A 22,648-nucleotide genomic window follows, 5' to 3' on the forward strand; every position below is an offset into this window, starting at 1 on the left:
AAACATGCTGTTTTTTAACACTTCAGCTGAAAAGTCCTCAAAGCAAGTTCACAACATTGTAAAAATACTATTAACTATTTCTTTCCCTTTCCCTCCTGTTCTCAATACATTATGGCGGTCTATGTTGCTGTGTGAATTATGTTATAGGTTGTAGCTTTGAACACTCTTCTCTTGTGACACTCTAATGTGAGACACCTATCTGAAGTGATGCTTATATATATCTGCCCAAGAAATATAACAAATCAGCACAAGTGCAGCACAATGGAGTCTAGTACTACTATCACCACATCTTCACCTGATGACAGGCTCAACTTCCAAATAAAATTAAAATGGAATACAGTGCACGCTGCACAGATTAAACTGCACATTTAATACAGAGCCAGCCTGTGTGTTTGTTTTGCTCTTAAGTTCTCTATTAGGGGTGTGCAATTTTTTTCATCCAGTATTTTTTGGTGCTAGTCTATTAGACCAAAAAAAAAAATTCAATAATTCCAAAAAATCCCAGATGCCAGTGTCAATAAGAGCTGAGAGATGTGCTTCAACCCTAGCCTGCTTCCTGAAAAGCAGGTAGGAGCTACAGACTCTCTTTCTAGACCAGTCTGACCTTGCTATGCTTATCCACATTTCTGTAACTTCTAGACTTGACAACCACAGTATGTTTTACATGCCAATGATTCTGCCTTATCTGTTTTATAAGCATACATTTGTTGTGTGCCGGTTGTACTGCCTCCCAATTTGCTTCTGGGTTCAAGTCATGATGAAGTTTTAACCTGTGAAGTCTTTTGCAGTCTATGACCTGTGTACCGAAAGGATAATCTCTCCCAGTATTGACTGAGACTGGAACAGCCAGCAGGTCCCACAGTCTCATCTATCCACCAGGTCAAGAACATGCCTTCTCGATAGCTGCCCCTCCCTGGAGAAGTACAGAAAGCTACATCCCTTGTGTGTTTCCAAAAAGTCTACAATATGTTTCTATTTTCACTAGGATTTGATTAATCAAATGTATGGCTGTTCTTATAGAGTGATGATTTGTTATAAAATAGTTTGTTATAAAATACTTGTGTAGCATGACTTCATAATTACTTACTGTTTTTATGTTACTTATTAGGCATCTGAATAATGTTACTGAAAAACTGCTTTGAACGCAAGAAGGCACTAGACAATTTTTAAATAAGATATAAAATAAAATCCACTTCTCTTCTGAGGAAAAACAAACATCCAAGCCTTGAAAACACTTTCACATAAGGTACAATGTTTCTGATAAAGTAGATTCTCCTCTCTCTCTTTTTGGATACTGAGTTACTCATGCAACTACTGTTCCTTTATAGAGCAAGGTTTTGTCCCAGTTTTAAGCGACAACTATACTTTGAACCTAAAACATATAAACTTCCATAAATTTTAAAGAAAAACACATCACCTCATTTCAACATGTTTCAGTTTACTAGTAATTTCTATTGCAAGTATTCATTTTTTACTTTACTGTTTTTGTATCTGAGCAGTAAAATGCAGCAAGAAATCATACACTTACCTCATCTTTATCTGCTTCTTCATCAACTTCATACACATGAACTGGAAGTTTTTCTAACTTGGTTCCTTTGCTATGAAGGAAAAAAAAGTCCAGATCTTATAACAGAAACTTCAGGATCAAAGAAGCTTCACACACAACTGACCATAGCTTTTCAAACTGCACACAAATGCAAAAACATATACATAGATGTTCCTGCTGTTTCTTGGAAAGTATATGCCATGCATGACATTACCCTAACATCCTTATTACATATGTAGCTGATTCAATAATTTGGATTTTCTCACTGAAAAATTTGTTTGCAAACAGATAAAACAGACATCAACCATAGTTATGGGAGAAAAGGAAAACATTTTGTACATATCTGTCAAGTCATTAACAGAATTTTAACAATCTTCATCCCAACAGATTGACCACCTTTAACTTTCACATCACTAACACCTGGATTCTATGTTACTGCACATTCTACATTCTTCCACCCACCTCCCTAAAACAGCTGGGACATCCCTTTGGCCCCCTACCCCAGGACTATTTCCCATGCGATCATCAGGCAGTGACCAGCTGCCAAGACTAAACTGGAAAGTCTGAGAGTGGACACTGAGAATGGCTTCTTGGCATCCCTTGTGGTTGGGAAACCTGAAAGGCCCCCAAGTCCCTTACAGTCCAGCTATGTACAATTTATGAATGCCGCTGTCTGAGTTAACCATTTCTCTCCCCCCACCCTCCTAAATATTAGTTTAGAATCTCAGTTTGTAGGAAAAAACCTAACTTGTTATCCCAGGTACCTCCCTTTGTATGTCATGGACAACTGAAGTTTGTTTTAAACCAGGATTCCATCATCCCATTTCCCCCCAGAGCACTCCATGAAAGAAAAGAAAGGGGAAGGAGGAGGAGCAAGTCAACAAGTCTATCCCAGCAACAAGTCAAGTTCATACTGAACATAATCTCTGAATGCATCTAGTGTTTTAACAATATGCTTAATATTTAAAATTGTAATGTGGGGCAGTTTTAACATTAGGTTTGAATCTAAATTGTTCATTCATGCAGTAGCTTTAAGATTTAGCACTATTTTAGCACTATATTAAAAAGTTTGTGCCAAAGCAAATAAGGCTCCGTTAATTTGCCACTTAAATTATACACTGCATGCTATTCCTCTAAAACCAAGGAGACCCATGCATGCATACAAATATCTTTGTATGTGTATGGGTACTCTTTCAATTGCACCTATTCATATGGTTTTAATGGCAGCTCTGTAAAATCTCTTTAATTTTAGGAACACCTTTCCACATATCTTGGAAACTGCAATAAGAACGAATTCTTCCAAATGTGTGGGCAGTTCCCACTACAGTCGTTCAAACCCCATCTTCATTTAAAGATCTGTAAACATGCTAATCAACATTAAACATGATGTGATACCTCAATGAAAGCTAGGTATATTTCTAGATCTTCCACAAAATATAGAAGCCACATAAAGAAAACATTTTTGCAGGTATACAGGATATATTGCAAAAAAATTTACTCACTTGGGAAGCTGTCGAAACTCTCCTGAGTAGTCTTCATATTTATAATTGACAACATGCCAGTCAGAGTTGTATGTTTTAATGCACTTTTTAAAAAAGAGTATACAAAGATTTAGCAGAGATTCTTTACATACTGTGTAATTTTCTCATGCAGCAAAAGTGCCTTTTGATTACATTGTAGTTTTTAACAGAGTGCTAGTTTAATGAACTTCTGTTACTGGTTTTAAAGCACTTGACCACTAAAAGTGAAGGCTACCACTTTTTAGAAACAATAAAATTGTAAAACTAAAAGCTCACTCATGTTACTCCAAACATTCAATCAAAAACTGTATCATGAATGAAATGGTTGGATCATATAGCTCTGTTTTTAATCTGACTACCAATCTGTCTTAAATTGCTTGAAGTGTAGCCATTCCAACACTGAATCAGAGGAAATACATTTGCACTGCACCTATGCTGCACTAACGTAACACTTCTCATTTATTTTGACTCTGGCATTAGCTTATCTTGTGAGTCCAGTCAAAAACATTATACAACAGTTATGTCAGTAACTAATTTGTCATAAAAGCTAATTTAGTAACTTTCATACCTAGCCTTGTTCAGAGGTTATACAATAAAATGAACCACACAATTTTCATATTATAAAGTACAGAAAAACATGCCAGTTTCAAAAGTGAAAAGACTCTGATTTCGCATTTGTGTCTAAATTAACACATTACGGTACATTTAAAATCAGAAGGGCAGTCACAAAGGAGTTAAAAAAGATTCTTAAATGTAAGGATGTGTCACTGGTGACCAAGATCAAGTTAATTCATGCCCCAGTATTCTCTACCCCTATGCATGGGTATGAAAATTGGACAATGAATAAAGGTGACAAAAAGAAAGTTGATTAATTTGAAATGCGGTGTTGGAGGAGCGTTTTGCAGATACCACTGACCACTGAAAAGATAAAATCAAGCCTGAATTCTCTCTAGAAGCTAAAATAATTACACTGAGGCTATTGTACTTTGGTCACATTATGAAAAGACAAGAGTCACTGGAAAAGACAATAATAGCTAGGAAAAGTTGAAGTCAGTAGGAAAAGAGGAAAACCCAAAGATTAGCTCCAGTGGTAATAAACATATTGAAAAATGAGAATGATGAGCCTGGGAAAAATGGGAATGACAAGCTTTGTAATGTTTTGGCATGGCATGAAACCAGAAAGTGAAAAGAAACTCCCAGAGAATAGTAGAAAACAAATGAATATTTAGTGGTGAAACATATTATTGATGCACTTGTTTAAACACTTCATCGAAACATCTGTAAGAATATAAAATGATATAATATTGATGTCTTTATTTGAATTAATTAAACCAAATCTTAGATATGTTATTTCTCCCGGTCAGTGCTTTGAGGACAAGGTATTTGAAATATTCATACCTGTATCTACTGAGGATCGTAATATAAGGCTTAATATCAGAGCAATCTTTAACTTATGAAACTTGTTGGACTCACAGATTTATACTGTCTGTAAAACTATCAGTATTTGTTTGTTTTTGTTGGAGCAAGAATCTACATAAACCCAGTCTGACAGCTACAGTATGACAGCTGGTGATCTAGCTGCCAGGCTAGGTCACAGTGACCTGATCAGCAGACCGGCTTGAGCCGGCAGAAGCCAAGTGATGCAATCTGCTGAGTCAGCACGGCCAGGATTGGCTGCTTGGACTATATATGATCTGTGTGTGCATCACACAGGTCTCTCCCTGTGAGATGGTGGTTAGGCGAAGCACTTTGTCCGTGGAGGTGATATTGTATAGACTGCACAAGAGAGCACTTGTTGTGTATATATGTTAATACACCTTTTGGCACTAGTTGCACGTGTCTGCCTGATTTTCTTTCCTGAAGCCCTGTGTCGGGCAAGTCATCTCCCTCACTCTGCTACTCCCGCTCCGACAGGGTTATGGGCCCAGGGCGGTTCCGCTGCGCGGAGGAGAGAGTTGAGAGTTGAGCTGACTGTGAGTTTGGAAAGAGCCGGAGGCGAGGAACGCCGGTGAAGGACACAGAAGCACCACCGTTCTCTGTTTGAGAGCCAGAGGGACGTCGGCAGCCAGCTGTGAGGAGGAGTCGGCACGATGGCTCAGCAACAGCTTGGAGTAGCCGTTGAGAAGCTCACCTCAGCCAACTACGCGGTGTGGAGCCTGAGAATGCAACACTACCTCAAGCGTGAAGGGCAATGGCTGTTCGTGAGTAACCCCCCTGCTGACTTATCTCCTGCCGAGACTGTGTTATCGGATAAGGCACTGGCCAACATAGTGCTATCTATAGGAGATGACCAGCTGGTTTATGTGCGAGGGAAGGACACTCCCAAGGCTGCCTGGGACGCGTTGAGTGCGGTGCATGTTAGCACCACTGCTGATTCCCTCATGGCCTTGACAAGGAGGATGTTCCGCACCGTTATGCCGGCTGGAGGGTGTGTGAAAGATCACATCAAACGGCTAACGGACTGTTTCGTTGAGCTGGAGGCAAGAGGCAAGACTGTAGCTCCAGACGACAGAGTGTACATTTTGCTGTCGTCGTTGCCACCTGAGTACACTCCCCTGATAACTTCTCTGGAGACGGTGGACGTAGCGACCCTGACCATGGAATACGTCTGTGCCCACCTGCTTGACTTCCAAGAGAGAATTGCGGCCGTGAGCTGTCCGGGGGTGTCGGCCGGGCAGCGTGCTGTTATCGGTGTGTCCGGGAAGACAGCCAAGAATGAGCCAGCTTTTGCTGCTGGCAGGCGTCCGAAGGTGGAGGAAGTGGAGCCGACTGCGTTTGCAGTCCGTCGCTGCTATGGATGCGGGTCGTCGCAGCACCTGCTCCGAGCTTGCCCTGAGAGGGAGAAGAGGCGGGGGCGTGTGCGGCGAGAGCGGAGGACCGCCAGCCCGTGTGAGGAAGCAACCCGGCTGGTCACGTCTGCAGTAGAGAGCACAGGGTCTGCTTGGATTTTAGACTCCGGGGCAACGAGCCATCTCTGCTGCGAGAAGGAGTTGTTGAAAAACATTGACAGTCCTGAGCATAAGTATGTGAGATTGGCTGATGGGACCACTGCCAATTCTGTTTGCTCAGGCAATGTGGAATTTCCTGCACTGAAATGTATGTTGCAAAATGTGTTGTATGTACCCTCACTGCAGTCTAACCTGTTGAGTGTTAGCACACTGTTTGACCAGGGATACCAGGTGAGATTTGAGAAAACCTGCTGCAAAATCCTGGGAGGTGGGGGAAAGTTGCTTGTGACAGGAAAGAGGGAAGGTAAACTGTATGTGGTCCAGAGTGATTGTGCCCAGGTGGCTCAGGTGTCGAATGAGCCTGTGCACAATAATTGTATACATTTGCTCCATAGGAGACTTGGGCACTGCGGATTTAGGGCGTTAAAGAAAACCCTGGAGCTTGTGCCTAGTTTGAAAGTAAATCCTTGCAAATGTTACTTGGATTGCCAGGTCTGCAAGAAGACCAAAAGCAAGGCGTGTGCTGTTGCTAAAGAAAGCTCAAGGGAAAGCACACGAGCCCTGGAACTAGTCCATTTAGACGTTATTGGCCCATTGCCAAAGAGTCTGTCGGGGAGGAGATACTGCTTGGTGGCCACCGACGACCACACGAGGTACGCGTGGGTTTTCACCATGGTGCATAAGTCTGAGGTGTATAAGACATTCACCAAGTGGGTCAAAGCAGTGGAGAGACAATTAGGGGTTAATCTCCTAGCTGTACAAACCGACAGAGGGGGGGAATTCTTATCTAACCAGATGAAACGTTGGCTGGAGAACAAGGGCATTGCCCACCGTCTGACAAACCCGGCAACGCCCCGAGAAAATGGGCATGGGGCTGTATTGCAGAATGTGATGTATTGCATGTTAGAGGATGCACAACTGCCAATGACCTATTGGGCAGAAACCATACATGCAGCTGTTTTTTTGCAAAACAGGGTTTGGTGTAATACTGTGAAAAATGTGCCTTACAGGTTACTGCTGAACAAGACCCCAGATTTGAGTTCTTTAAAAGTCTTTGGGTCACGGGCTCGGGTTGGCATCCACTCCACGAGTAGCGGGGAGGGGGATGTCCGGGCAGAGAGCCTAATTTTTCTGGGCTACAAGCCAAGGGCCAGGTGTTATCGTTTCTGCAATAGCAAATGCCAGATAACACTTAGTAAGAGTGCCCAGTTCAATGAAGAAAGCAGCTGGCCAAGGTTGCACTCCTTGCAGAAACAATTTGTCCTGCTGCCAAGTAGCGATAACGATGTTGGAGCGCAGCCCAGAACTCCAGCCCAGGAGGTGGCACCCAGTGGGGCTGGAGAAGGTGAGCCGAATGCTGGCACAGAGCCTGACGAGCAGAGTCCGGAGGCAGAGCCTCAAATGCAGGAACTGGAGGTAAAGTGTGAGAGTCAGGAGGTTCAACACCCAATTACAGGGGCAGAGCAACCAGCCCAGGAGGTGGGAACAGAGCAACCCGAAGAAGACAAAGCTGGTCCAAGCACAGGGCCACGGGTGTCTGCCAGGTCCACCAAAGGCCAACGTCCCGCTAGGTACAAGTGTCCCTATGTCACTCTGACTGTCAATCCAGACCCACCCGGATTTGAGGAAATGTTAAAAGAAAAGGCTAAGAAATGGAAAGCCTGGGTGGCAGAGTGCGAGGCAAGGGAGAAGGAGGCTGAAGCCAAGCGTCTGAAAGAGCTGGCTGAACAGGAACACGATGATGTGTTTTACAATCATGATGAGTTCCTGAACGAATTCCGGAAAGGGTTCCGAGCTACGTAAATATGAACTGTAATGTTGCAGGTGGACATGTATGTAAACTGTGTAAAGTGTTTTGGTGCACTGGGTTTAAATAGATTAGGAGGTGTGTTGGAGCAAGAATCTACATAAACCCAGTCTGACAGCTACAGTATGACAGCTGGTGATCTAGCTGCCAGGCTAGGTCACAGTGACCTGATCAGCAGACCGGCTTGAGCCGGCAGAAGCCAAGTGATGCAATCTGCTGAGTCAGCACGGCCAGGATTGGCTGCTTGGACTATATATGATCTGTGTGTGCATCACACAGGTCTCTCCCTGTGAGATGGTGGTTAGGCGAAGCACTTTGTCCGTGGAGGTGATATTGTATAGACTGCACAAGAGAGCACTTGTTGTGTATATATGTTAATACACCTTTTGGCACTAGTTGCACGTGTCTGCCTGATTTTCTTTCCTGAAGCCCTGTGTCGGGCAAGTCATCTCCCTCACTCTGCTACTCCCGCTCCGACAGTTTTACCATGGAAATAGCAACTTCACATGACACAATATGTATCTGCTTATACAAAATTGCCAAATCTTTTGTGCCTGTTTTTATTTAATAAGAATTTGGGTGAAGGAATGGAAATACAGCAGGTTTGAGTGGAGCTGAATGTACGATTTTTGCCAACACTGAATATGATACAAACACAGAGGCATTACACAGCAGTAGTCGAGTGCCACATGCTAGAGTTACCTGCACGCTTGTTGAAGAAGATATTGGATTTATATCCCACCCTATACTCTGAATCTCAGAGGGGTCACGATCTCCTTTACCTTCCCCCCTCATAACAGACACCCTGTGAGCAATGTTCCCTCTAAGCTGTGGAGTCTTGAGAGCAAAAATTCTATTTTGTGAGCTACTGGCATTGAAGTTGTGAGCTACTGCATAAATTAGTTTGCTCTGGGGCTGTTTTCCTTGAGCTAAGACAAAAATGTGTGAGCTGGAGTTAGTTCACATTAACTCAGTTTAGAGGGAACACTGCCTGTGAGGTAGGTGGGGCTAAGAGAGCTCTTACAGCAGCAGCCCTTTCAAGAACAACTCCTACAAAAGCGATGACTGACCCAAGGCCATTCTAGCAGATGCAAGTGGAGGAGTGGGGAATCAAACCCAATTCTCCCAGATAAGAGTCCACACGCTTAATCACTACACCAAACTGGCTCTCACCAAAGATGACTAGAACAAGCAACTTTCCATCAGCTACCATTTTCCTTGCTATATAACTAGAGGACTTATTTAAAAAAACAATATTCACTAGAGTACTAAAGGGAATGTTGTTTTAGGGCTATCTTTCTCCACAAGTAAAATAAAATATTTTGTAACATCTGGCCTGATAAAGAGTTCTCGTGAAATTGAAAGCCTGCAAACTGTTACATTTCATTTCTTCTGTCCTAATAAAATTTATTACATTTATTGTCTTCTTGATTTTTTTTAAAATTATAGTGCTATAGTAAACTGCTGATGCAGCCCCCAAAAAGGAGAAACCCAAAAGATTTCCAGTGCTACAGTGTCGAAAATGGTAGCTGTGAATGGCTGAAGGAAAGAAAATGGTGCTGACACAGCCAGGGCCGGCCCTAGCCCTTCTGATGCTCTAGGCAGCAGAGCTCCGCCCCAGCCCTGAGTCACTGGGCCTGCCATCTACTCACAAGTAGCCTCGTGGCAACCGTAGGGCTATGTCAGAAGAGCTAGGGCCGGCCTTGAAGGAAGGAAAGGTATGGCAGTGGCCATGGGGGGTGGGGGTCGGGCAGAAAGGAAGAGAAGGGAAGGTACCGGGGTGATGGGGGGTTGTTGGGAAGAAAGGGAGGGAAGAAAAGGTGCGGCAGCAGCCATGAGGGGGCAGAAAGAGAGAGAAGAAAAGATGCCGGGGCAGCAGTGATCGGGGGGTCAGGCAGAAAGGAAGGGAAAGTGTGGTGGTGATGGGGGGTCAGGCAGAAATGGAGGGAAGGAAAAGTGCGGTGGTGGCAATGGAGGTCGGGCAGAAAGGGAGGGAAGGAAAAGTGCAGTACTGATGGCAGCGATCAAGAGGGGTCGGGCAGAAAGAGAGGGAAAGTGTGGCGGCGATGGTCGGGCAGAAAGGGAGGGAAAGGAAGAAAATGTGCGGCGGCATCTCAAACTGTAGCTCCAGAATTTCTAACATTTGCTTTGTTCTATGCTCACCTTTCAAACTGTTATGCATCTAGGAAATATTTGGCAAATATATGTGCTGTAGTACATTGGGAAGGGTCGGGCAGAAAGGGAGGAAAGGGAAGGTGCGGTGGAGGGGAGAGAGGCAGACAGGCAAACTAGGCATTTGTCATGAGTGGGGGGGAAGCCCAATTTGGTGCCCCCTCCCTCCTAGCGCCCTAGGCAAGCACCTAGTTTGCCTAGTGGATGAGCTGGCCCTGGATATGGCTGATGTATTTGAAAATGAGCACCTTCCCATCCAGATGGTTTGGTAACAGACTGCTTTTGTGGGCGGGGGTGGTGGTGGAATAAATCAGCCAAAAGCACTTTGAGGGAAAAGCATATCAAGGATGCGGAAAAGATGACTAGACAATTACACAGTGTTAACAGTCCCCCACCCCCAAAAAAGTTCTCTAGTAACCAAAGCAGAAGAAAACATCTGCGTGACAGCGACTTCTCTGAAATCTACATTTTAGCTTATACATTACACTGAAGCAAGGATCTAGAGCAGGGGTAGCCAAACTGCGGCTTGGGAGCCACATGTAGCTCTTTCACACATATGCATTTCTCAAAGGCTCCACCACTCCATCAGCCAGCTTGGAAAAGGCATTTAAAGCTGCTTTCTTTCCATCTCTCCCTCTCTCCTTCCTCCCCCAGAGCTGGCCCTAGACTGGCACACTAAGCAAGGCTAACTTCTGATACCATCCCCTGCACTGATAACATCACCATGTCACAGGGGGCACCCAATCTGATGCCCCTAGAAGGCTGGCGCCCTAGGCAATCATCTAGTTTGCCTAGTGGCAGGGTCAGCCCTGCCCTCCCCCATCTATTTGCCTTCCTTTCTTTCTTCCTTCCAGCTCTCAAACATCTGATGTTCATGTCTAGAATGTTTATTCTATGTTAAGCATGTTTGGCCACCTCCAATCTAGAGAAATATTACACTGAAGAACAGGAAGAATTTACCTCATTTACAATACAAGAGCACCTCTTCTGTGCTTCTCTGTACAGGTTTCATTATTTTGCATTATTTAACTGTTTTAATTTAACAAAGCTTTTGGTTTAAAGCTGGCTAAAAATGCATTATACAAATAACTAGACCAATGTTAAGAAGATTTTGCTGCTGCGAAGTCCAAGTATGGTGCTGCAGAACAATGGTCCCCAACCTTTTTGGCACCAGGGACCGGTTTTATGGAAGACAATTTTTCCACCGACTGGGGGGATGGTTTCTGGATGGTTTCTATTAGTTTGGTGTGGTGGTTAAGTGCATGGATTCTTATCTGGGAGAACTGGGTTTGATTTCCAACTCCCCCACTTGCAGCTGCTGGAATGGCCTTGGGTCAGCCATAGCTCTCACAGAGTTGTCCGTGAAAGGGCAGCTTCTGAGGAGAGCTCTCTCAGCCCCACCCACCTCACAGGGTGTCTGTCGTGGGGGAGGAAGGTAAAAGAGATTGTGAGCCGATCTGAGATTCACTGTGGTGGGCAGAATATAAATACAATGTTGTTTTATTATTATTACTACATTGTAATATATAATGAAATAATTATACAACTCATGGCCCTGTTGCTAACAGGGTTTGGAGACCCCTGCTCTAGAAGAGCTTCCATCTCAAATTGTAGCTCCAGAATTTCTAACATTTGCTTTTTTCTATGCTCACCTTTCAAACTGTTATGCATCTAGGAAATATTTGGCAAATATATGTGCTGTAGTACACTTAAACACAAAGACCTGGATTTTTCATTAGCAGAAACAGATGGGCATACAAAAGATTGCCCCTCTTCAGTCTTACACCAAGGGAAAACTGGAAGGATCCAACCAAAATACTAGACATTTAGTAGTATATACATTAAGTGGTATTACCTCAGTTACAAATAAACTATGAGCTTCTTTCTCTGCATTGTCAGGAACTGTAGAGCATATATATTGACGGTGTCGTGTCAGTATTGCAGTCTGTTAATGAGAAAACTAGGATTAACTGCAAAAATTAGACGTATTTATGACTATTTAAAATTTAACAATTTAATTTAAATCAAAACCGGCACTAATTTTTAATCAGAATTATATTGCACTATTTTCCCAACACACACTGTTATACTCTGAGTTACTGGTAATGTTCCTAACTTTACAGTGCAGTCCTCCTGACATTCATGTTCCTTGTCTATCTAAGTATAAAATACAGATAATGGTGGGAATTTCTACGGCATTTGTAACCGGAACAGTTTGATATTCTGTTCAGTAATTTAAGACTGTAAGACTGTCATCACATTAAAGTAAGGAGAAGGAAGGAAGTAAAGTAAGGAGAAGAAAGTCTGATGGGAAAAAATCCAAATGCTTTTTGAAAACGTCACTTACAACGATTTATTGCAATATTCAGTGCATCTCCCTATACAGATAAGCAAGACATATACAGAAACCTAAGTAAAACTGCTCATTATTCACTACTGTCTTTTAACAGAGAAATGACATATCAAGGGTAATGCAAAATTAGAAATCGTTAAGTATGCTAGATAGCTGCTACAATTAACCTGGGTCACAGCCTCAAAAAATTAAAAATATTATCTCAGATGCAGAATCTCTGGTACCAACAGATAACATTAGTCTGTGGCTGCAAAGCCTCTTTTTTTAGCCATCTATCAAAATTCCTTCATTCTACTAGTAATATTTATTTAGGAAGTCAGTAACAGCAGATGTAAGCATAGGGTGTTATGTCCCAAAACTTATGAAAATTCGCTTGTTGATTTTGTTTACTTCTAAGACTGCATTAAAGGAGTCTCACTAGGATGTGTTATTAGTACAAGATATTTCGTCCTTTTTTCTCAGAGGTACATATTCTATTGTTTGCAGTTGCACCTGTTTCCTGCATCCAATGCTGTCTTTCCATGAATGCAATACATATTTCTTCCTGTTTGTAGCAAAAATAGCACTATCCAAACATACAGTTAATTCTACCTCACTCATCTCTTTAGAAAGGACATCCTTCTTTAAAACAAGAGCCATTTACAAAATATGCCCTGAAAAATGTCAGCAACCCATGAATAATAAAAAAACAATCAATACTAAGAAATCTAATCAAGGATTGACAGCAAATTTTAGTACGCAGCAAATTTGCGTAGAGCTGTACCATAATATTTTCCATTTTACCTTGCATTCAAAAGACTGACAAAAACTGAGAAATTATACCTTTTTCAATTCTGAGGTTCCATTAAAATGGCTTTTTACAATGCAATCTCAAGCACTCATGACAAAAGCCATCATACTCATCACTTTCTCGGCCCTGCTTCATGACTTCCTTACTTCCCAACTTCTGTTTTTCAAGAGTTTGTACTGTGAGATACTTGGCCTATGACAATGGTTATTGTTCTTTTAACTTCACTGCCATATCCTCTACTGGTTCCTTGATTTCTCCTTCTTGAAGTGCCTTGCACACCACCATTAGAATAGTAATACAGTACATCTTTTAAAATAGCAAGAATGTTCAAGAGTGTGAAAATATTCCTCATAGATTTTATTTTTTTTATGTAAGATTGACCTAATCCATCTAATCGCCCTTGCAATTAGAGTAAACTGATTTTAGAGATAGCATTATTTGTAAGGCAGCATTGCTACATACAATAACAGCCAGCCTGTAAACCAAAACAATAAACCTTTCAAACTAGCTCACCACCTCTGCATTTCCAAAGTGGCTGTGATAATGCATTGCCTTACAACAATGGGGGACATTTCCCTCTTGCTACTGTGTCCGTACAGGGTATCCTTTCTACAGAAACAATGGCATATGAACTTGAAATGCCACAGCTGCAGCTTCTAGGATGGTGTGTAGTTATAAGGCTTGATAACAATGCCAAAATGACAATGGTGGCTAATTCCAGAGCAGTTACAACAATCAGGCACACTCAGCCTGCTCATGAACTAACAGATCACCACTTGTTCTACTGTTAAACTACATATCTGTTACACTATCAAACATAAGGCAGGACAGATGCAACAGCATGTATGCTTAGGCTTTAAGTGACTTATGAATATAGTTCAAATGTACAAAATAACAGTATTTAATATAATAATGCCTATAGAAATGCTAAAATATTATTAAAAGTAACCATCATGTGTTTTAGCATATACATACCTAATCTCAGTATCAAGACAAATGACAATTCTAAAAATATAAGTTTGAAAGTACATATTGTCTCCATATGTAAGAACCAACACCAAACTGAACACTCCATTAACTTAACAATTATATACAGAAAACTGACCATGCAAATAGACCTGAAATGATTTTTTAAAAAAGAAAAATCAATAATAATTAGCTCAATGTATGATGAGAAATAAAATATTTTTTAATTTTTGAGATTCATAAAATTTACTTACACTAAATTGTTCACCCATGGAATTAACGGTATAACATTTTTTATAATCCAGCATGGGCAACTCACCAAGATGCTATCCATACTTTATGAATGGAGACAACAATTACTTTTAAACCTGTATTTTTGTAAACTGACATCTATATTGGGATTAGGTATTTATATGATGAACCACATGACCCTATTTTGGCATTTCTATATGCATTATTAAAATACCATTGTTTTGTACATTTGCACTATGTTCATAATTATATTTTAATATTTTCCCCCTTTGTTCTGACCTCTTTGGTTACCCTTCTTTCACAGAGTAGTGTTATCTTCCCTTTTTTTGGTTGCATCCATTTAAGTGGCTTTGAAATCTATAGGGAGGTGGAAAGGTCTTTTTGAAATATATTAACTGTACAATAAAAGTATACAATGCCTAAAACCTTAAATTGGAAGCATAATCTTTGTTTATGCATATTCTGGAGCAAAAAAACTCCTGCATTGAAAAGAGGCTTAGAATAAATGCTCAAGTCTCCCACTCAGATTTAGCTTATCACATAAATAATGCAGTTCATATTTCATTTGCTCTTTATTTGCCTTAAAACATTTCTGAAGAGGTCAATCAAAAGACAATAAAATGTACTTAACAGCAATGGCAACTAGTAAGAAACCTGAAGAATGACCTCAACATAATGAGCAGTCTATTATGCATAATACATTTAAATTGCCAATTGTATATTAAAATTCTAATACAGACAAAATGTATTCCTACAGAAAATGTTTAAAAAGCTACCTGGAAGTCATCATAGGGGAAGAGTAGCATCTCACGCAAGGCATCATTAAGTATTTGTGTTTTCTTCTGAACAATGACATTTTCATAATCTATTGGCTCAATCAGCTTTGGTTTTGCCTGTATAGCAACAAAAATATTTTTATGAATGAAAATGCACCATCTTTTTCTTACATATAAAGAGAGATCCTATGAATATTAATAGGCTTTTAAACAAAGTTACAGTGTTCAGTGGAGTCAGAGAACTGAACAATATTAAGAAAAATACTTACAACACAAGAGTACACTCAACATTTGAGAAAAAATAAAATATGAAGTGGGAATATGAAAGATTTACTTCAGTTCTAGATTTATGTATGTCATGCACTTCTGTAAAGTTTACCAAGTAACACTCAGATAGACTTCCTCTATGTGACTATAAGGGAAGCTTTATTGATATGTTACCAGTACACTATCCTTCTCACTAGAGAAGCATTACTGGGAATGAAAATGATCAATACAAGCAGACCTAAATTACCCCCGTTCCTAATTCCCCACTCCCAGCCCCTTCTAACATAAACATTCGAAAAGTGGTTATTCACTAGGATAAACAAAGTGGAACAAAGTTCAGAAAGATCTCTAAGTGTTATCTCGAAGGCCGCTTCTCACCTTCCCCCAGATGGCACATGACAGGGAAGCAACTTAGTGTTCCCAGGCCTCCAGGTAATTCACAAAGAATTCCTTTCATGTTACTTCACAACCCTCCTCAAGGACAATAAATGTGTTACAGTTCAGAGCAATGGCAGGATTAAGCAAACTGGCATGGCAGAAGACAAAGACATGGCATTCACTGCCAAAGGAGGCCGTAGCAGCTACACGCATAGATGGCTTCAAGTGGGGATTGGATAAACATATGGAGCAGAGGTCTATCAGTGGCTATTTGCTACAGGGTATAGATGGAACTCTCTGTCTGGGGCAGTGATGCTCTGTATTCTTGGTGTTTGGGGGGGCAACAGTGGGAGGGATTCTAATGTCCTGGCCCCACTGGCAGACCTCCTGATGGTACCTGGTGTGGGGTTTTTTTTACACTGTATGAGACTGTTGGACTGGAAGGGCCACTGGCCTGATCCAACATGGCTTCTCGTATGTTCTTATGGCATGGATTCTGACAACTTCTTTAGAACAGAAATGTTTCTTTTATATCAATTCACTACTAGAGTTGTCAGCCTCCAGGTAGGGGCTGGAGATCCCCTGCTTTTACAACTGATCTCCAGCTGGCAGAAATCAGCTCCCCTGGAGAAAATGGCTACTTTGAAGGGTGGACTTCATAGCAATTGTACCATGCTGAGGCTCCTCCCTCCCAAATCCCGCCATCTCCTGAATCTACCCCTAAAGTCTCCAGGTATTTTCCAACACAGAACTGGCAACTCTATTCACTACTGAAATGTTATTAAGTTGATATTTGGTTAATTTTTACCTAGTCACTGTGAAATCAAATAGTCAACCTACTTGACTACAGCATTAAGCGATTGTACACCATTTATTTATTTAAACTGGGCAAGCATCTCTAATCTCAGCAGCCTGATTTTGGTGACTGTAGAACTCACTGGCTTGGATCCTATATCTTTGCTCCATGCATACTTCTCTCTAGGAGCTACAGTGTGCACTTCCTCAGCATATTTATCTCTGGAGCTACAGTGTGCACATCCTATCGGCACAATTCCAATGTTTTTCAATAAGCCCCAAAGTGCTTGCAGCAAAAAGGAAGAAAAAAGTGAGTGCTGAAGCACCCAGAGAGAAGCATTCATGGAGCAAAAGTATACAATTTAAACCATGGTTGAGCAAGGGTATGTACACAAATGCACAAAATGATAGGCTATATTATCCCCCAATATAAACAGGATGTAAAATCATACTTTCTATTTCTCCAAGGTAAGATATGCCATATAGCCTCTGAATAAAAATACTTTGGATCATGAAAATTTGGATCAAGTAAATTTCTTGTAACATTGGCCAATGCAATTGTGTAATATTAGACCATAAAACTAGTGTACTAGTTTGTGTACTAATAGTTGTGTATCAATATCTTCAAACTTAAAATGTAGCAGTTATGCAAAAAAGCACATAACGTTGTCTTAATTGCTTGTATGCAATTTTATTTCTATTTTATATTTAATTCCATTCTGACAATATTTAAGATTGCAGTCTACTTAAATTACTACAATTAGTAAATTAGTTAAAATGGATAAAAGGAAGTACTTCTTCACCCAAAGGGTGATTAACATGTGGAATTCACTGCCACAGGAGGTGGTGGCAGCCACAAGCATGGCCACCTTCAAGAGGGGTTTAGATAAAAATATGGAGCAGAGGTCCATCAGTGGCTATTAGCCACAGTGTGTGTGTGTGTGTGTGTGTGTGTGTATAAAATTTTTGGCCACTGTGTGACACAGAGTGTTGGACTGGATGGGCCTTTGGCCTGATCCAACATGGCTTATCTTATGTACCAACAGACAAACGTTTTATTAAAAGTTACCCGGGGTTTTTTCCGCTTCAGAAAAATTCAAGTTTACCAAAACATAGAACAACTACAACTATAAAGAAGTACTCTGGGATATAATTTTCATAGAAAAGGTCATCACAGTCATACAGTCTAGCAAACAGAAGAGTCAAAAGTTATTTCAGATTTTATATCTACCACATGGGAACATTCCTGTTAAACAAAATGTTATATTGGATAGAGTTCAAAAGAACACAATGTTACATTTGGAAAGAATCACTATCAAGGAGAAGCTAGAGAACTAGGAGTGCGCAACTAATAGAAACAGGTTTTTTTTAAAAAAAATACGAGGCATAATACATTGTTATAGGAAGAAAAAAGATGCATTAGTTGTTTGTATAGCAAGGCATGCTTCATTCAAGAATAACAACACCCACGTGCAAAGAAATAAGCAAATGTTAGCTTTAAAAGCACATGACGGCTTCATTGTGAAAATATTCATTAATATGATAATCTAAACTGGGAAAAACACTTTAAGAAAGGACAGAGGGGAAACCCTGAATATTTTGTGACAGAAAGGTATACTGATCAGCAGGGGTGGAATTCTAGCAGGAGCTCCTTTGCATATTAGGCCACATACCCCTGATGTAGCCAATCCTCCAAGAGCTTACAAGGCTCTTTTTGTAAGTTCTTGGAGGATTGGCTACATAAGGGGTGTGAATTCCACCCCTGTTGATCACAGTATACCATCAACTGCAATTTTATCTACTCAGGTGCCAGTGCAATTGCTGACTGGATAAAATGCATCTTAATATACTATAACTATATTCAGATATTTCCTAAGAAGCAACCAGGATCTGAAATCAGTTGACTCATTTGTAATGACCACTGGTACTTACCGTGAAGGGTTCTTCTCCTCTGATGTCAGGAGGCCATCTCTGTGGGTTATTCCTATCCATCCTTCAGGAAGGCAAGAAATACCTTTTTCTACTACCTGTTGGCGCCTTCAGCACGACCTGCCCTTCAGTTCTGGGACTCTGAAAGCAGTAACCATAATTCAAGTAATACTCCGTTAAAGAAAACGTACTAAACAAGAGCATTAATGGCCATATAACAGTACCCAGTGAGATACAGGGTAGAAAGGCAAAAAAAAAAATAGAACAGCACACAGAAACAAGAATGCCGATGAAGATGGGAGGGCTGAGATGGCCTCCTGACCTCAAAGGAGGAGGACCCTTCATAGTAAGTACCAATAGTCATTCTCCCTCTGAGGCGGAGGCCATCTCTGCGGGACCTCCCAGAGCAGTATCCCTTAGATGGGTGGGTCATCATCATCAACTGTTTTCGCAGTGTGCTACAAGACTCTTCTTCCAAATAATTCAGCTTGTAATGACAAACAAAAGTGGAAATGGAAAAAACATGCAGTAGCTTTACAAGCTTCTTCTGCAAAAGATCTATTAAGTAGGGCTGCGTTGATGGATGAACTATACAAGGAATGTGCCATAATTCTGGTAGGTGTCTCCAGGCTAGAAGCCTTGTAGGCTGCATATCACAAGCCTTGAGAACTAAACTAATGGAAGTCTTGGACATTCGACCTCCAGACATGGAGGGTGATATGTTGCTGAAGCAGCTGTCTGTTTTCCTGATGGAGTCTGTCCTTGAAATGTAGATATTAAGCACTCTGTGGACATCCAGGCCACAAATTCCTTGGGATGCTTGGACTGTAGGCAAAATGTGGGAAGATAGATCTCTTGTGATCTGTGAAAATTCAAAGAAACTTCAGGCAAAAAAAATTTGGATCAACCCTGAGCACTACCTTATCTGTGTGAAGGATGAAAGGTTTGATTTTACAGATAAGGCACTAATCTCCGAGACTCTGTGAGCTGAGGTTACAACAATTAAAAAGAGAGTCATCTTGAGTACCCACTACAGACCAACTTCCCTGAAAGGCTCAAAGGGAGACTTTGCAAGGGCAGATGATACCGTGACCTCCAAATAGGATAGCGATATACTGGAGCAGGTGCCTAGAGCATAGCATTTTGCAGGAAAACACAGGACATGATATTTGGGCAGCTTGTATCCTCCATAAAAAGGAAGCGCTGTGGTAAGGGCAGCAATCTGACTGTGGATAGTGGAGGACTCTAGAGCTAAGGGACTATTCTGGAGAAAAACTAAAAGAAAAACAGTGAAGGGTGCCAACAGTTCAATCTGATTTTGTTTGCACTATCTCACAAAAGCTGTCCAGATAGTGTTGTGAATGCGATTGGCTCTTAGATAGTGTCTGTTACTCCAGAAGAGTGTTTTGCACTCAATCTCCAGTGGGAAAACAAAGCCAGTGTTGCTGGGGGCACCAGATCAGGCTCTGATTAAGCATGTCTGGAGAGACTGGAATAGACAGAAGAGGGCAGATCTTGTAATTGCCAAAAGCCAAGGATGTTGAGCCCTATGACAGGCCACCAATATGACCTTGGCTGCCTGTTCCCGAATCCTGCAAATTGTCTTAGGAATGAGTAGAAACAGAAGGAAGCAAAGAGGAGTCCTGGAGCAGGAAGACATAAGAACATCGATTGCCTCCACCTGCATGCAGTAATACCCCAAGAAAGAAGCGAGGAAGCTGATGATTCATGCTTTACGCAAATTGATTTAGAAAGGACATCCTATGATGGTGAATGAGGTTGAAGATCTTGGGATGGAAGGACCATTCCCCTCCGCCAGTCCAGCCACGTGCTGTCCACCCCCCGATGTACTCCACTCTGATGGGCGATTCCTCTCTTCCCAGGCCAAGATCCTCCAATCCACTTTGTGGAGCTGAGGTGACTGAGATCCCCTTGCTAGTACAGATATGCCTTGGTAGTGATGTCCATCCAGATAAAGACGGGCTGATGGACCAGATCCAACCTGAAGTAATTCAGAGCCAGCTGGATGACCCTGAGTTCTAGAAGTTGATGGGAAGACTCTGTTCTTTGAGAGTCCACTCTGACCCTATAGCAGACCCTTGTTCAAGATAGCTCCCCAATGTTGAGGGCTTGCAGCTGTGAAAAACTCCCTACAGACCTGGGCGTAGAATACCTCGCCCTGTCAAAGGCTGCTGACCTTCACCTGCCAGAGAAGACTGGATCTGATGGATACAGGAATCCAGAGATAGAAATCCTCTTTCCCATGATGGACAACTGGTAGGAACGAAGGGAATGCTGCAGTGGTCTGGAATGATCTTGGCCCACCGGACTGTGTCTAAGCAGGAGATCAGCAGACACATGAGCTTGTCCAGAAAGGGATGAGAAATTGTCCTGGATTACCAGGATTACAGCAGCCTGGATCTTGCGCCTTTTCCAATGGTAGGAAAAGGGAACTGCAGGATGTGTCAATGACGGTTCCCAGTTGAGACAGCTGAAAACTCTTTGACTGGTTTACAATAAAACCATGTTCCTGTGAGCAGAGGGTGGACCAGGTGCCCCGAATGTATTTGGAGAGGCTGCTGGACCTGATGAAAAGGGTGTCCAATTATGGATGGACATAAATCTCCTGGTGCCTGAAGCGGACTACATGCCCTGGGGGCCTTGGAAAGTCCAAAAGAGAGTGTCCAGCATTGGGAACATTGGCTATTCACTGCAAATCTGAGAAATATTCTGTGAGCAGGATTAATGGGGATGTGTAAGTAGACATCAGTCAGGACTACTGAAGTAAAAAAATACCTGGGGTTGAGGGGCTTCTGTTATGGACCTCGAAGATTCCCTAAGCAAGCCCCGAAGCTTGACAAACTTGTTGAGAAATTTGAGATCCAAACTAGCCCTCCAATTGGTATTCCTCTCAGAAACTGTGAATAAAATGGAATATACTCCCCAATCCTACTCTGGAAGAGGAATGGGCTGCATAACCCAAATGTGATAAAATGTTGTATGGCCCATTCAGTAATTATTCTTTGGATGCAGACCTTGGACACCAGAGACTGAATGAGTCGTTCTAATGGGAGATTGTGGATTTTAAGGTGTAGCCATGAACAATAACATCTAGGGTCCACAAGTCTTCTTGAAAATACTTCCAGACCAGAAGGAAGGTCAAAAACCTGACTCCCATTGGAAGGGACATGCAGCCATGCCTGCATGGGATTGGACTCACATTGCCCTTGTGTGTGGGGGGGGGGGGCACAGACCAAAACCTGGACAAGGAGTGCTAAGCACAAAATGAGTGATTTCCCCATCTATCAAAATGACAGATGTACTGAGACACGGTGGGACGTTTCACTGTGGAACAAGCATTTTGTAAGGTTGTAAGAAACTAATAATGGCATCAAGCTCCAGTAAAAGTATTCACATATAACATGAGATTTAATTGCAGAGTTTCCAGCTTTATATACTTAATGTTTATAGTTTAGGTTTAAATTTACAACCAATGGATGGTGGTTTTGAGCATATCCCTATACCTGCTTTTGCAGATGGAGAAGCTTGGTCAGTATTGTTAGGAATATTAGGGCCATACAGACTGGCGTGGTTCCAGGAAAGACGCCCACTCTTCCTCCTGGATTGATTTAAAGGAGCTGGCCCTGTTTTAGAAGGAGGAGCCTTTTCTGAGGTAACTGACTGCCCCACTGCATGGACCACAGGAGAATGATTTTCTTCAGTTTTATTCAGCTAAAAACTGCATCTGCTTCTGGCTACAGACAGTCTAGTCCTACTGATCCATGCTACTATAACCTCAAAGCTAGATTACTATAATGCATTCTACATGGGGCTGTCTTTCATAACAACACAGAAAGCTTAGTACAAAATGTGGCTGCCTAGTTGCTAACAGTCACTGAAAAATTCTGCCATACTTACTGAGACCTTGAAATATCTACACTGGCTTCTAGATTGCTTCCATATATATATATATGGCTTGCAGCACCAAAGATGAGAAAGATTAAGATGGTTTTAGCTCATACTATGGGGGTTTTTAGTGGCAGTTTCACTCCTTTGGAATTTGAACTCAAGGGAATTTCCAGTGAATTTTATAGGGGAAATGCAAGGCTGAACCATTTAAAAGAGCCTTTGGAAATTGGTAGTTTTCTT

General features: G+C 41.6%; 1 protein-coding gene across 15 annotated transcripts in view; it reads right to left on the reverse strand.

The window, feature by feature from the left end:
- Positions 1 to 22,648, reverse strand: part of DOCK9 (dedicator of cytokinesis 9) — a 170,954-nt gene that overhangs the window by 86,173 nt on the left and 62,133 nt on the right. For all 15 annotated transcript variants that reach the window (XR_009555171.1, XM_060233659.1, XM_060233655.1 and 12 more), the window contains exons 2-5: positions 15,131 to 15,247; positions 11,849 to 11,938; positions 3,049 to 3,131; positions 1,529 to 1,598 (exon numbers count right to left, since the gene is read on the reverse strand). Coding sequence is in view for 14 of the 15 variants with exons in the window: in XM_060233659.1 (XP_060089642.1) it covers positions 1,529 to 1,598; positions 3,049 to 3,131; positions 11,849 to 11,938; positions 15,131 to 15,247 (360 nt within the window). In the remaining variant the exon portion in view is untranslated. The remainder of the gene's footprint in view (positions 1 to 1,528; positions 1,599 to 3,048; positions 3,132 to 11,848; positions 11,939 to 15,130; positions 15,248 to 22,648) is intronic.

The sequence above is a fragment of the Heteronotia binoei genome, chromosome 3 (genome assembly GCF_032191835.1).
Source record: "Heteronotia binoei isolate CCM8104 ecotype False Entrance Well chromosome 3, APGP_CSIRO_Hbin_v1, whole genome shotgun sequence".
NCBI classification, from domain to species: Eukaryota; Metazoa; Chordata; class Lepidosauria; order Squamata; family Gekkonidae; genus Heteronotia; species Heteronotia binoei.